The 16572-nt window shown below is 38.6% G+C and overlaps 1 protein-coding gene and 1 pseudogene across 5 annotated transcripts in view; one reads left to right on the top strand and one right to left on the bottom strand.

Annotated features, from left to right (window-relative positions):
- LOC106313050 overlaps nucleotides 1-4044 on the bottom strand; it is a 7715-nt gene extending 3671 nt beyond the window's left edge. For 2 of the 5 annotated variants that reach the window (XM_013750771.1, XM_013750775.1), the window contains exons 1-4: nucleotides 3929-4044; nucleotides 2614-3799; nucleotides 2479-2534; nucleotides 2147-2380 (exon numbers count right to left, since the gene is read on the bottom strand). In XM_013750771.1, coding sequence (XP_013606225.1) covers nucleotides 2147-2380; nucleotides 2479-2534; nucleotides 2614-3783 — 1460 coding nt within the window. In that variant the 5' untranslated portion in view covers nucleotides 3784-3799; nucleotides 3929-4044. Of the gene's footprint in view, nucleotides 1-73; nucleotides 111-2146; nucleotides 2381-2478; nucleotides 2535-2613; nucleotides 3800-3928 lie in introns of all 5 variants that reach the window. The other 3 variants (XM_013750772.1, XM_013750773.1, XM_013750774.1) reach the window with 3 other exon arrangements.
- A 10341-nt stretch (nucleotides 4045-14385) lies between these two features.
- Nucleotides 14386-14895, top strand: LOC106314642 (annotated as a pseudogene).
- Nucleotides 14896-16572: the final 1677 nt, after the last annotated feature.

Raw genomic sequence — 16572 nt, 5'->3', positions numbered from 1 at the left:
AGAAATCTATTTCTTAAATTTTTCATTGTATGAATCCGACAAACACATCATTTTCGGCTCAAACAGGTGGCTGCAAACTCTTCACTCCCATGAATGCTTCTGTAGTCAACATGTTTTCCATCAGGCGAAGTGTAAGCTTCAAGAATAAAAAAAAAAAAAAAAAGTCGTCTTGTTTCTTGACGAGTTCGACGGAGGAAGCTAATCGACGACGTCTGAAGAAGAAGACGATGTCGGAGCGGTCTCGAGAGATGAAACTGGTTCGATTCTCGCTCTCGTGAGCCTAAGATTCTTAGACGTCCGGATCCATCCAAAGGACGCGACAGCAAATCCAGAATCACGGTGAAGGCGAAGTCGTGGTTTACGGCGAGAAAGACGTGGGTTTGCTCCGATGTTTCTCCGGGAGGGAGATCAAAAAGTTGACGACTTTACGCGTCTCCGGTCCACAATCGCAGTAGTCGCCGGGGAGATCGAGCCAGAAGAGTCCTCGGGGAGAACACGAAGCGCGTGGCTGTCTCCGCTGCGACGAAACCGCAAAGCAGATGCTATCAAGAGTTCTCGGAGACTGCGCGTTCCTACTTCTTTCGGGTCCTCGGGGAGAACACGAAGCGCGTGGCTGTCTCCGCTGCGACGAAACCGCAAAGCAGATGCTATCAAGAGTTCTCGGAGACTGCGCGTTCCTACTTCTTTCGGGTCCTCGGGGAGAACACGAAGCGCGTGGCTGTCTCCGCTGCGACGAAACCGCAAAGCAGATGCTATCAAGAGTTCTCGGAGACTGCGCGTTCCTACTTCTTTCGGGTCCTCGGGGAGAACACGAAGCGCGTGGCTGTCTCCGCTGCGACGAAACCGCAAAGCAGATGCTATCAAGAGTTCTCGGAGACTGCGCGTTCCTACTTCTTTCGGGTCCTCGGGGAGAACACGAAGCGCGTGGCTGGATCCGCTGCGACTGATCGTCTATCGTCATCACTGGCATGAGAGGAATAAAAAAAAAACAGAGGAACATGTGATAGACCACGACAAGCTCGGTCTCTCTTTATGCTCCTCAGCTCATGATCATCTACTTCAAAGGTTTTCAGCAACTTCAAGCTATGTTGAAGCTCCAAAACGAGAGAGCTTTCTCTCGATTGGCTCCTTAGATTCAAGACAATGCTGATTTGACAATGATGTATCGCTGGTGATTCTTCTTGGCCAAGTGGTGTGACGAGAAGGAATCAAGACTTCGATCCTCTCATCCCCGTCTATGCGTCTCCTTCTCGTCAAAGCTCGAGACTCGATCTCGGCAAGAACCATCTTGTCACAAGCAGCTCGGGATCAGTAGTGAAGCGTCATCACGTCTTCCTCACAAGAAGCTGAGCACTTGAGCTTTCTGTTTACACTCCGGTTACTGCTTTGCTCTCAAGTTTTCTACCCTGCTCAGATCATTGCATCAATATCTCAACTGATAAATGTCTTCAAAGGAGTTCTACTCAAACGCAAAAACAAGCTCAGTCACGATCTTTCGAGCAGCTCAAAGGTTTGAGGACGTCATCACCGAGAAGCCCGAGTTGGACATTACAAATGCGGCTCACATCTTATCTTGATATTAAACTTGAGCTAAAATCTGGCGAGATCTCTCGGAGTTCGCTCAACGTCAACGTCGCTCGTCCTCACGAAAGCAGAAGAAAGAGAGAGGAAGCTCATGATAACAGATTGTTTAACTAAGCAATTCACCGAGTTCGTCGCTTGTCATCATCATCCTCTTCGCAGAGTAGTTAACTGTTTCGCCATCTCGTCGTAAAACAGCCGACCCCAATGAAGAACATATAAGCTAATGTCCTTCTCGGCAATGGTGTGACGAGGAGATCAAGACTTTGCTAGAAAACCCTAGACATATCTTTCTATAAATAAGGAGTTACATCTTTATGAGAAAAGATATCTTCTCTCATTTTACACATTAAACACTTTATACAAAGAGCTTATTGATTCTTAGATTTATTTACACTTGTAATCATACATGTAATATAATCTTTAATCAATAAATTCTTTTTAATGTTCATTTCTCATTTGATTATTCAAGATTTCTCCTAAACCTCAAGAATTTAAGAAATCTATTTCTTAAATTTTCATTGTATGAATCCGACAAACACATCATTTTCGGTTCAAACAATACCTTGCAAACTCTTCACTCCCATGAATGCTTCTGTAGTCAACATGTTTTCCATCAGGCGAAGTGTAAGCTTCAAGAATTGCTTGGTACAAAAGTCTGAGTCTTGACGCAATTTCAGGGATCGGCCTTGGCTTTATCTCATTGATTCCTCTAGGGATGTTATGGCATTGAGATGACACGACATGGTCATCATCTAGAAACCGGTACAAGTGATTCCCATCTTCAAACAGATTCTCCCTGTTTGAAAAATACCGCAGAAGGTTATAAAAGATTTAAAACAAGAAGCACAAATGGAAACATAAAATTTGAAAACATCTGTAGAAGGAAAAGCTTACTCTAAGACATGTTGAAAGAAGAGTTGGCTTGCAAGTTTTCTTGCAACTTCAATGGCCTATGAAACAAAAAATATCGGATTATAAATCGGCTTAAATACAGAGCATATTGATCACATTACTTATATATCTCTTTCCCTCATCTCTTTCTAAACATTGATCAGATGATAAGAAATCCACAGCATCTGAACCTGAAAAACAGTTTTTGAACTTTCGTAACTTATAAAACCTATCCTTAACGATGCAAAGCTTCATCTTCTGCACTATTAAAGCTAGTTCATCTACATGACCTTTACTTGATGCATCGTCTTCTCCTGAGAATGGTGGCAGAGGAGCTTCCCTAGGTGATGCTTCATCTATCAAATGTCTTATCTTCTCATCGAGCTCTCCTGATTCATCCAATTCCTTAATCCCCTTAAGACTCCCGACTAATTCTTCATTGAAGAATACCTTAGGAACATCTGAAGAAGATGATCCACCAATCTTTTCAAGATCCTGCTTTCTAGATGGGTAGATATCAATATTTATCTCCACATATTTAAGCCTCTTTCCATGCAAATACAACCTACATTCTCTGCATTCCTCACACCCTAATCTTGTATAGAGTATAATCCTACCTTTCATCACTACAGGCTCCAACTCTGCCTCCTCCACGTTCTTCACTTCTACTTTATCAACCGTATTGTTCTGCATCATCTTCAAGTAGCTTAACGGGTTCCATATGGACGACTTTCCCTCTGTTTTAGGGGACTCCACCGATTTGGTTTCAACGTCTCTTGCGTCGTAAACAGCATTGTCATCATTCATTCTCCCGGAAAGACGGCGCATCACTGTTTGTACTGCGACTTCACTCTTCACTCTAACGAAGTTCTTGATCGCAGCTGCTTTCTCCGTCCAAGCAGAAGTCGAAGGATTAGAATCTGGTGAGTCGGGCTTTGTCGTCTCTTTATCATCCATTGTTTCATCTTCATCAACGTCATCTTTTGAATCGTGTGAACTCTCACTATCATGTTCATCATCATAATCATTACTAGGACTACGCATCTTATCTTGTTGTGTTTCACACTCCAAAGAAACAGTCTTGTCCTCTCCGTGGATGTCTATAGACTCCATCTCGTCAATTATATCCTCAGTTTCGACAATGGGTTTAGGATAACCGTCCTCATCTCTGATCTCAACAGTTTTAATCTCTTCCACATTGTTCTCCTCCAATGTTTTTGCACAAGCAATTTCAACATTGTGCTTAGGAGACTCTTCCTCAGCAGATTTCATCGGCACATTATGGTTAGGAGAAGTCTCCACATCCATCAGCGAGGCTAAAAAACTGTTAATGCCAAAGAAAATACAATTAACTGATTTGAAATTTTAAAATATTGATTTAATCTAATGATTTTATTGAACCCTGGGAATCTAAGGATTTCAACCAGAAACAATTGATGAATTGAAAACTTACAGATCCGTAGAGAATCAGAGGACAATGGATTCAAAAAACTTAGACAAAGGAAATCGAATAGGAGGAAGGAGAGCGATTTTCAGACAAAGGCAAGACCTGAGCAAAAGAGACAAAATAAAAACGGATCCTCTATTTCTATTTTTGTGGTTTTATTTATTTCTCTCTCTAACCTTTTCTTTAATTGAATCTTTATTTACATTAGATCATTTGTCCGCGTTACGCGCGGATTATGTAGTTTAATTTATTCTCTATATATTTAAATTGCTTAGCAAAGATTGAAAGACAGAAGTTGAGTTTTAGATTTTATATAGGAGTAGAGACTAAAAAAACAATGATAAAATTGTTTAAAATGTAAATAAATTTAGGTATCAAGTTGTGTGGAAAAAAAAATAATAATCTGAATGATGCATGAATTAAAGTCACTCTTTGCTGGATGCTTTTGCATGATCTCTTATTCGCCCTTTGAAATGCTTTATGTAATCAATTGATTTGTTGAAGTAGAAATTTGTTGCTGGTGATGAACTGAGTAGTAGTTTGCCTGAAAAATATTGGATATTATTGTTCTACTGATAAAAAAAATCTAGATCTGTATTATTTTTTGATGTGTTAAAAAAATTATTTACCTTGGAAAATTTTAGAAATTATGCTTGTGATGATGACAACTTTAAATTTCCTATTCTTCTTGCTTTGTAGGATGCTGAAATCTGCTGCTTGCTTGTCGCACAGTATGAGTTTAACCATTGTCGACCTGAGATAAAAGTGTATGTATGAAGAGAATTATGATTTTGTTTTACCTATTGTGTTAGACTTACCTGTTTAGCCGTAGACCAATCGTGGCATCAATATTGAGTCATGGGTGGTACGGATTTCTTTTTTGTATTATGAGTATCTGCACGACGACATCTGCACATTGATTTCGAGTTAGAAGAAACATCCATGTTTGTTTAATTGATAGTGGGCTGACTTACTTACCTGGTAAGTAGGTGGGTGCAGTGGCTAAGCGCAATAGATTTTTGTAATTTTGAGGAGAGAAATTGTGAACTGGAAATATTGGACCGATGTCTGTAACTTTCAATGTTATTGTCTCTTGGTCGATCTGAATGTAATACGGCAGTTGGGTGAGTTTTCAATGTCGTGAATTATGTATGACAGCAAATCCTGAAAATTCATATATATCTCCCTCAGTTAATTTTTTTGGGTCATTTGGCTGAATGTTTCCGGTGAGCCGACCTTCTAATAGTTGTCCCTGAATGTGAACAAATTTTGTTGTTCCGAACCAATTAAGTAAATAGTGAGTAGTTTAAATCAAATATGGTGGATTGGAAAATACATATATATGTTAAAGTTAATAAATGGCTTACGTGGTGGTCGTAGCACATGAAGCCGATGCAAATTTGAGTATTATCTGTTTTGTGTTTTCTGATGTCCCAAACACTTCTTATACATACTGTGATAGGGCGCACTGAAATCTCTTCCAGTAGTTGGTGGATTCTTTGAAGAATGTGTTGCATGTGAGATGTCACTGTAAAACATGCGATTTTAATTAAGGGCATTCATTCTTTAGAACTTTACAAAAAAAACTATAAATTGTAATAAGATAAATGTATTTCCAACTATAATTATCACACACAGGGTTATGTTTTCAAAATTAACATGCTACCAAAACAAAACTTATAATTAGTATTACTGAAATGTTCTTTTATTTTTCATATATAGGTAGTTGTCTATAATATTTTATAATTACAGAAAAAATTATATAAATAATATTTTAAAATATGATCTCTAGATTAGAAAGAAATTAATTTTTCTTTTTAATAAAAAATTTAATTTAGTATATTGAATCCTTTTGTTTCAAAAAAAAAATTAGTTAACCCTATATATAAGACAAATAATAACATAACAAAAATATAATTACATCAAGTAAAAGCATTGATATATCACACGTGTCCTTTAAAAACACTTTTGCTTAAAACCCTAATATTCTAAATTTAACATTTTTAATGTGAGTTTAAGTTCGTTTACTATATAGATAGATATTCTAAATTTTCTTACAACTATCTTATTAAAAAGAGTATTTTCTAATGTTTATCAAAACATAAACATGTGTTTAACGATGAAGAAAAGTCACATATGAAGAAAATTATCTAAGAGATTGTAAAAAGCAACAAACTGGTGTTGTGAAAGAGCTAATTTTTTTTAAAATTCAAAAATTCTTATTGCTAATTTTTAATCAAGTAAAAATATTTATAGACGGTTATTAAATATTTTATTCATAGTGTGTGATTTTATAAAGTTTAATAGAGTATAGATAGTGAAGAAAATTATTCAAAAATATATATGTAACTAAAAATTAATAGGTCGATGATCGGTGCTCCAATTATGACCAATCTATAGGTCCACGTTATTGTGTTTAATCAAATAATAAACATCAACTTAAGTTGTGTAAGTAAAGAATGAAAAAGACAAACGAAGAAGGGATGAAGAAAGGACAATGATCATCCGTTTGTAATATAATTTCTATCATCATGCAAGTCATAACAAAGAATGATGATCATATATAATCAATTTGAATACAGGGCTCTCTTTTGGAACATATTTAAGAGGTGAGCATATTTGGAACGATTGTGCATTAGAGAGTGATAATTTTGTGAGAAGTCAATCTTGAATGATTGTGAAGATTACTAAAGAGATTCACCAACAAAACTTAGTAATAAGGAATACTTTGATAGCGAGAAAAGATTGTTTACCTCCAATTTCCACAGGGGTGGTAGGAGGTTGGTTTTCCATTCTCCAATGGTACGTGTAGTAGCGGTTCGATCGTGTGAAAGAGAACTTGTCTCTATGAGGAAGATGGAATATGGATGTGATTAACTCTTACGCTTGGAAGTATTTTTAATCATATCAATTCGGTGCAAAAACGTTCGGCAATCACGTTCGTTTATGGAAACATAATATTATGTTTTCTATTTTACTTAATGCGATCATAAAGAATGTTTGGTTGGTGATTGAATATATCGTGATTGAATATTCTGTTCGATTTCTTATGTTTGATTAGCCGGTTAGTAGATTGTATAATCAATCTTAGAGTTAATGGCGTGTATCCTTATTATTCCATAACTACTATTATTTAACCAAAATCATATAATTTTGTATGATTTTACATGTTTGCCTAAAATCAAAACCGTAGATACTCTCAAACACATTTTTTTCTTAAAACAACCAAATTCGTGAAAGCCTCAAATCCAACAAAACTAAAATGTTCAAACATCAAACTTGAAGTAAAAACACTAAGTAGAGACAACATATATGTAAGAATGATAGTTTAATGGTGCAAAAACAAAGTCTGAGACTAAAAAAAAAACAAAGCGTAGAGTTTTAGTAACTATAAAAACCAACATGTAACACATCCTAGCCACTTCTTCCTCGTTTGGGATCCTCTGCGTCAGCCTAAACACCAGCCCTCTTCACACTCCCAAAGAATGTGGAAGGACCATCACCAGCAACTTCCTTGTCCAAAGTTTCCTGTGCGTCTGGTACAGCCACATTTCCTTCGAAATTGGCTTCAAACTTCTGGAGTGAGCACCTTTGTCACAGTCAAAGCTTGGGTCTGGCCAGTTAAATTGTGATTTGACACCTTCACAACGAATTTGCGGGTCTGTCCTATGGTATCGATAAGAGCTTGAGGTACCGGAACCAAGTGATCATCCCCTACATCCTCATTGGCCTACACAAAGTAATCAATTGTCACTATATACCCCTAATTATCTTGGAAAATACAGTTCTAACTAACAAAAGCACACAGGTTTGTAATTACCTTGAAATAATCCTCAAGCAATTCAGAAGCTTTCTTACCAGATAACTCATATCCAGCACCACCAAGGAGCACAAAAGACGCTTGATCATCATTATCATACACGGAGATCTTCGCCAAGTACCTGTGTCATAAGCAGAGTAAGAATAGTGCATTGAAGTATGAGTTTAAGTAGATCTGAGTCACTTACTGTGCAACACCAACAATTTCGGTTTTCCCACATTTCTTACACATAAGGCTAGTAGGCCCTTTGGTTGCCTTAGTGTGGCACCCACCACAGCCTATGTAATACCATGATGATCCGTGCGCAACATCTCCAATGGTTGCTGTGCACTCAAACCAAGCAACCTGCAAAATGGTAAACGATTAAATAAGCAATCAAGATAATCATATTAGATGTGTCACCAATTGGTACTGAACAACCTTCGCATCTTCCTGCTTCATATAGGAAAATAGCTCGCCTATGGTCACTGTCTCAGTCTTAGTGACAACGTCTGCGTCAACTCTGTTAGCAACATCTAGATTCGTGTTCATCCTGAAGCCAACGTACAAACATCAAAAACAATGATGGAATAACGACTAACAATTTTAAATAAAAGAAAGATTACCAAGTGAGATAATCTCGGGTTGCTTGGACATCAGTGTCCAAAAACACACGTAATGGCGTCATGGAGGAGAGAGCTAGAGCACCTGTAGCAAATCCATTGTTATAAGACAGATGAAAGTTATAACGTAAAATGTGATGTAAAATTTTCCATAACAGAGCCTATCGGTTACTCATAGCCAATACGCTCAACTTCTACCAAATACAGTTCTATTCCTCAAAGCCAACCTAACCAGATAATATTCCCTGACCATCCTATGTAATTCTAAAAAATAAGAAAAATTGCTAATACAGACCTCCAAGTCGCTTTGGGTTCAAGGTAGTGACTAAAATAACACGTGCAGTTCCTCCAGATGCTTTGAATCTCTCACTGAAATCGGAGGCAGCCTTGTCCCATAGGTACAACTTCATCACTGGATCGCTATAACATACAAAAACATGCGTGAATAGAGAGACAACTCAGGAATATGAAAATAATACAGATTAGCTTACTCATGTGTTTGAACATGAAGCAGAACTCGGCGCGAAGAAGCTATTTCGGCATCATCTAGCACGAGAGTGTCACTGAGAACCTGCCCATTCACAAGCTTGATATGGCCAACATAATCTGCAAAATAAAAAACAAACTCAATGCTTTATATACCATAAACACACAATGTAACCAAAAACGTAAGTATGGATCTTAACACTATCCTAGACAAAGAAGGCTGAATATATCTGATCGAATTAGATTAAAATTATCCTATATACCAGTGAGACCTTACCATAAAGATCCCCTCTCAAGTCGCAGGCAGCATCGAACTCCTCATATCCATGGAACCGGAAACGATCCTCAGGAAAACATGCCGAACTGTCCTCTAGGTCAGAGAGGACAGAAGTGATGAGAATGTGATGGTGAAACTTGGATCCGCAACACGATACAAAGTCTTTTTGTTAGACCCGAAAAAACTGTTGAGTCTGTAAATGCCACCAGCTCTCATGTGTGGCAAATAAGTGTCTATCCTTCCAGCTGGGATGAAACCCTGAATGACAGTCTCCTGTTATCATCATAATAAAAGAAATTAATCAGAAATGCTAGAGATGAGATCTTAGAAATGCATCAACAACAAAATTATAGTTTATTGTAATATCAACAAAAGCAAACACTTGCTATGAATGCACTAAAGTACAAAATAATAGAACAATAAGTCTGATTCTAAAATGTTTATCAGCATCATTTCTAAACTAAATTGTAATATAGAACTCGGTTTATACCTCTTGGTCGATGAGAAGCATCTCGAGACCTAGAAGCACTTTTGTCACAACATTTCGAGCTTCCCAGAAATGGATCAACCGAAACCTCAGCTCGCCGTCATGAGCTCCGTATTTCACACCTTTGAAAGCCACAACCTCGGCCGAGACAATGGCTTTTCCCTTGGCGCCAGAGGAGACAACGGCTTTGCCTCTAACACCTGAAGAGACACCAGTCTTCATACCTGCATAGGAATACGAACGTTGCCATCAAGAAAAAGGAAACTAAACTCCGTACCACAATTTCACATGCTTTTATATTTTCTGTAGTATAAAAACTATATGCCATAAAAAAATCATCTTATTCATCTCGTTGTTGTATACCTCAAAGCTTTAGACTCTCTATTTTTTTAAGGTAATCAAACAAAGTATGTAGTTTTAAACCTCAAAGCTTTAGACTCTCTAATTTTTTAAGGTAATCAGACGGACTCTATAATTTCAAAAGGAAATGATAAGGGTTCTCACCATTGGGGTTTCTCGATTTAGGCACGCCGATCAAGATACCAGAAGAGACAGAGGTCTTTCCGCTGAGTTTGGTCAAACCGGAGGTGACCGACGCTTCGCCTTTGGCTTGCTTCGAGTGGGGTTCGCTGATCGAGTGGTCGAGAGAGACATAGGGTGTTCCGATGAGCTTGATCGGTCCGGGAGAGGAGTCAGTATCAACGGCTTTTGGTTTCTCTGAGGTGGATTTTCCGTTGGAATTCATTGCAGCAAAGCTTAATCGGAATAAAACTCGGATTAAGAGTTGTGTAAACAAAATCTGAAGGAGAAAATGCAGACTAAGAGTTTTATAAAGAAAATATGAAGGGGAAAAGCAAAAAGAATCCATTAATGAGAGTAGAGAGAGAACGAAGTGGAGGATGTATTGATTGGTTAGGGATCAGATCGTGAAACTGATCAAAGGAGAGTCAGAGGAAAGGGATGAAGAATCGTCAAAGGGGATGAAGAATCGATTTGGGTTATTAGGGTATGAGAAATACGAATGGGAGAGGTCGGAATGGTTTGATCGCCGTATGTGTCTTGATATGGTCTGATGGGTTTTAGGCCCATTCGTATCAAACACAGCTATTTTAAAAAAAAACACGGTTGAGGCCCAAGAAAAGCAACACACATCTGACATGGCAAAAACACCCTCTCTGATTGGTTGATTAAAATTGCCCACGTGGACAGCCTGGTTGAGGAGGATATCCTCCTTTTATTACTTATGATTTTTATGTAAATAAAATTACTGAGAAAGTGAGATTGATCGAGAAAGATCTTTTGTTCTTATTATAAGATCGTGTGATTGGACCCGCAGATGTTTGGTAAAAATTATAATCTTATCCTTCAAGGATAATCAAAAATAGAAAGTATTCAATTGGAACATGAAAACGTGACCGAGTTTATCCGAGCGGGAGAAACGGGAATCATTGAGGGTGGATTTGTAATAACTCCTTGTTTTTAGGTTTTCTTTTGTTTTTTCTTCCTCTTAAATGTCATATTTCTTACACAAACTTATAAGGGCAAAATGATGAATAATGATAAGGATAAGTAACTCTTTTTAGTTTTTATTACTAATAATATTTTTTTCTTTCGGTATATCGCTACGATTTATTTTTTTTTTAAATAAAAAATAAAAGGTTGTCTATGAAAAAAATCATGTAGTTTTATCTAATTAATCAATAATTATGTTTTATGTCCGAAGTATTTAAGAAATCTTGAAAGATTGAAAACATCATAACAGCGCTAACTCTTTCAGTTCTTTTGAAAAGCTTAGCCATGCCTCAATCATTTCGATCAAGTTCTTGCAGTCTGATCTAAAACGCTGACATGTTAGATATCATAATATATTTTTTCTGTCCAAACAAGTGCTTCCAACTCCGAGTGCAGAGAAAACACTCGTCTCCTTTGGTTTTTGTACCCATAAGCTGAATTTGGTCAGATATGTCTTCTAAACCCATCTACATCCACTCTAACGTATAGGTCATGAACTTTCCACCATATAAATGTTTAGTAAGCACGCGTCTTATGAAGCTATTGAATGTAGTGGTTGATCTCTATATCCAAACCTAAATCTTCAATATTGTTCTTCAACAAAAAGAGATAATGTAAATCGGTATAGAATTCAAAGATAGTATGAGTTACAGATTCATAAGTCTATCCACATCTAGAACAATGATTATCACAACACATATGATGACGTATATGGTTTCTTTTGAGAGCTAAATGTCTTATTGCAATCTACCATATAAGGTGGCACATTTTTTGAGGAGCATTAGCTTTCCAACCAAAGACATATAGATTAGTGATAATGAGCTCTGAATATTCAATCTCAGGTTCTCGGATTAAAATATTCCTAGCTACCCAATATACCGACTTAAGAGTATATTGACCACTCATCGTATGGTTCCAACAAAAAGTATCTCGATGGGTGGATTGGCTTAATGCCAAGCTTCGAATGAGTAGTAAGTTCTACATAATAGCTAAGTTCTCAATTCTTTCCACATTCAATTCGTTAGGTCCACCTTGAATAAACCACGGATTGTCATCTGGGGATGGACTACCAAGAAATTTGGTTGCGCGGGCCTCACATGAATAACTGGAATCCAAGGATTTCCCCAAGCTTTAACCTCATATCTAGAATGCACCTTATGTCTAATTCTCAATGCAAATAACGGCCTCCCAACTGAAAGACTTATTCATACATAAGAAGGGTTATTTGTAGAACTTGGTCGCAAAGGTGAACTAAGTCTGTAATGCTTGCAACACAGTACTCGAGAAGTAAATCAAGGAATTTCTTTATCTCTATCCTCCATAAATGTTTTGCCAACAATGCAAGACTAAATTCATGGATCATATGGAAACCAAGACCACCTTAATCTCTTAGCATAAAAAGTTTCTCTTTTGAACTCAAGATGAATCATGAAGTGGCACTTGCAAGCTTTTTACAAGTATCTAAAAGGAAGCAAAAAGCTGTATATGACATAGTTAGGAACTGCTAGCATGATAGATTTAATCAAAACCTCATTTCCACCTTCTGACAATCACCATGACGACTCTTTTTGCAATATTTTCTTTAAGAACGCAAAAAATTCACATTTTGAGCCACTTATCCCAAGTTCAGTACTCATCCCTGTCGACCACCTATCCCATAACCAACCATGCTCGACAACCGGTTTAGTGACTATTACAGCCCGGCTAACTGCCCCAGCTGCCTCAAAATTTTCTCATATCTGTTGATATTCCTGGAAGCTGGCCAACTAGCTGAACTTGAGCTGTTAAGCTGATCCAATTAAGCTGAGATCAGATCTAAGCTTCTTCCAGCTGGTCTAGCTATATTTACCCTCTCCTTAGTTCGGCCCAACTCTTTTCCTCACTTCCCTTTGTTTCCTTGGCTAAGTCTCCATCTTTTGTGGACTTGAACCTTTTATTCACACCATCGATTGCTTGCCTTAAAGTATTTTGACAATTCTTAGCTAAGTTATGGGAAATTTATGGAAACGTTGAAAAGACAAGTTTTTCAAACGGCAAATATGGCTCCTCTGTACATACTGAAAAGGATTTCTCGAGAGTGCGAGTTTGGAATGTGGCACAATCAGTTTCAGAGACAAAAGAGCAAGGACAGAGACTCAAATCAACCAACCAAAGGAAGATGAACCAGTTTCTTAGATCAAGGTGTCAAGTCGATGCATCTTGGGCGAAAACCCTATCTACTTTTTTAGAAGTAGTATTATATAAATTTAATCGGGGTTTATGCTCCATGGATCACCAGGAAGGAATCAAATGTTTTTACTCCTATACATCGAATTCAACACACTTTTGTGGGCAATGAGCAACTCTTTTTGTATGAGGCTTGAAACAATGCACTTCAAATTGAATTGCAAGCAAATGTAAAGTTGTTCGATGACGAAGAATTATGTGCATTTCTAGCTTCGAAATTTGAAGAACTTACTCAACTTTGTTCTATGTTTACCAAATTTTCTCTCTTTTATTTTTTTTTGCGATTTTAATACTCGGATTAACCTCCTAGTTAAAACAGATCAAGGGATTTTTTAAAAAAAATTGTCATATATGGTTCCAAACGGGTTGGCTCCACATGCTAATCCTCTCAAACTAGTTTAATAAAATATGAAATTTTGTTGTAAAAAAAAGGAAATTAATGAAGATTCTGATTTTTAGAAAAAGAGAATTTGAGAGAAATAAAGAGAAAAGTACAATTTCAACAACCAAAGCTTCACAAGGTTTGATTATTTTAAATTTTGTTCTACGAAAACCCATTTGAAGCAATCTAAAACAAACATCTTTCCAATAAATTGGGGTCAACCCATAATATTATAAGCATTAGGTTAAGAAAATCATATATGATTTTGTAATTTTTTGCTCATATGTATACTAATTTTTGTAAAGTAAGGCAATAATTGATTGTCTCTTTATGTTAACCTTGCATTATTGAGTTTGAAAACAGTTTTAGGGGAAACGACCTATCTCAACACCAGAAGTTTCAAATAGTAACAGTTCCACACGATCTTTCAACCTCGTCTTAATTGCACATATATAGAAGTTACAATGTCAAATTTCGAACCCCGAACCTACATGGCTTCGGTTATTCATCAATTTAGTGGTTCAGAAGAGGTAACCAAACCGAAAGACATAAAATAACCCGACCAGTGATCCTATTTTAACCCGGTTGGAATCCAGTTTTAAAAACCCCCAATTATACGAACCCTAAAAACGAACCCAGAAGCTCTCTCCTTCAGCTGGTGAAAATCGAAGATGAGCAACGAAAGTGGAGCTTCGTCAGGGACATCAGGTATTCGAAGAAGAGGAACAATGGTCGGTGTGCCGAAGAGATGCTGGTGTGGCGAAATCGTGGTAGCAAGAATGTCAAAGTCCGAAGCTAATCCTTATCGGCGATATTACCGTTGTGCATATGCAGTGGAGCGAAAAGTAAGTGTAATGAATCTGAGATTCAATGTTCATATAGAATATATTTGAAAAAATGATGTTGATTTGTGTGTGTAGCTTAGCAATGATAACCACTCGTAAAAATGGGTTGATGAGGCTTTGGCGGATGAGATAGAAATATTGGGGATGAGGACCGAAAGACTTGAGCAACAAAACCAGATTGCGAATTTGGAGCTAGAGATGCTGAGGTTTGAGAAAGAAATTCTTGAAAAGGTTGAAGGAGTTGTGGGTGAAGCAAAGTCCGAGTTGAAGAAACTGATGGTTATTGTTGCTCTAGGTTGCTTGAGCATTGTCGTGTGCTCTAAGCTAATAGGTTGATGTTAGATTGAGTTTTAGTTTATGTGTTTTTCGATCCTAATCAATCTTAGTATGTTATGTAATATGTTGACAATGTGTGTTGTGTAAGACAATATCTTTTGCTATTTAAGATATGAACCATTTCTCTATGTTTATATTCGATATCTTCAGATATCCTGCAAAGTCTATATCTCGCGGAAAAACTCTCGAAACGGATCTCGAAGAAAACATTTCACATCGAAGAAGGATATGAGACGACAACTCATCACCCTCACTTCCACGCCATACGTAAACTTATGAAAAATGCAACTCGATTGTCTTGTCATATAAAGAAAGCCGCAGAGCGGCAGAGATTCAAAGCCACATACGGCCAGTCCCGAAATATGAAATAAGGCCATTTAAGGCCGAAACATCAAACATAAAAAAAAATCTCTCGCAAGAGATCTAACCAAAGTCTTCCTCAGAACTCACGCTCCCTCTTCACCCGTCGCTTCATCCAAGCCTGGAGCCGCATCACCTCCGCTTTCTCCGAGCACCGGATCTTTTCCCTCTGGGCCTTCTGAACACGTCGGAAGAAAGCACGCGGATTTCAGGTCAGCTAGGATGAGATCAAAATCTCCATCCACGTCTGCCAAATCTCCCTTGCAGCTGGACAGTCGGGCCTCTTCGGCCTCTAAGGTCGGAGGAGTCTCACTCTGGAACGACTGAACCACGGCCACCCCGCCCTCAATCGTCGCCAAGGCTAGATCCATGTTCCGGATGCATTCAAGGGAGCCCAGAAAGGCAGAGATCTTCGCCAAGCGAGCCTGAAACTCAGAGCGGAGAGCGTCTGTGGCCTCTCGGATCCCGCGGCTCGCTAATCCTGCATCGCCCTCGATCTGATGCTGAAGCCGACGCACCTCCAAAGATTTGGCCTTCCTGGCTTTCTTCTCCTTAAGCAGTGAACTCGCCGTCTTCCCGCGGTCCCTCTCGAGCTCCCCTATCGCGACCTCGAGTTTCGACACTTTCACGGAGTGAGAATCCTTGACAGCCTTCAGCATGGCCTCGGTTTCAGACCATCTACCCTGAAGCTCCAACAACTCCCCGGCAAGACGACTGGTCTCAGAACCGCACTCGCTGATCATCCCATCGATCAACGACATGAACTGCGAAACGAGAAGAAAGTTAGGGATTTTTTGTCTTTTAGAAAAATATATAACAATCAAGAGATTAAGTGGGCGACAAACCTTTCCGCGAAGCACCGACGCTATGCTCGAGCCTCCTTGCTGCGAAGATTCTCCGTCACCGCCCTTGGTAAATTTCCTCTTCCGGCCCTTAGGCTGAGCAACCGGAACAAGACTAGGAGCGCGCAGCGCTAAAACGATCTCTTTCCTTGCCAGAGGAGGAGGCATAGAGTCAGCAGCCCTCTCCTTATCCTCGACGAGAATCGGAGTCGTGGACGACCCGGCAGGTAGAGCTGAAGCTTCCGGAACGCCCGACCCTGCTACGTAGCGACTGAGCGTCCGTTCCGCTCGGTCGCTACGTAGCGACCGAGCGTCCGTTCCGCTCAGTCGCTACGTAGCGACCGAGCTCTTCCGAAACATCGATACGACATTAGTCCATGCATTCTCGTCTATCCTTCGATGCTATCTCCCGAAGACCGTAGCGAACCCATTTCATGTTTCCCGCCATTCTAAGTCATCGATCAAACTTTATGAT

This window comes from Brassica oleracea, chromosome C9, assembly GCF_000695525.1.
Source record: "Brassica oleracea var. oleracea cultivar TO1000 chromosome C9, BOL, whole genome shotgun sequence".
Lineage (NCBI taxonomy): Eukaryota > Viridiplantae > Streptophyta > Magnoliopsida > Brassicales > Brassicaceae > Brassica > Brassica oleracea.
This window is presented reverse-complemented; position numbering and strand designations above follow the sequence as displayed.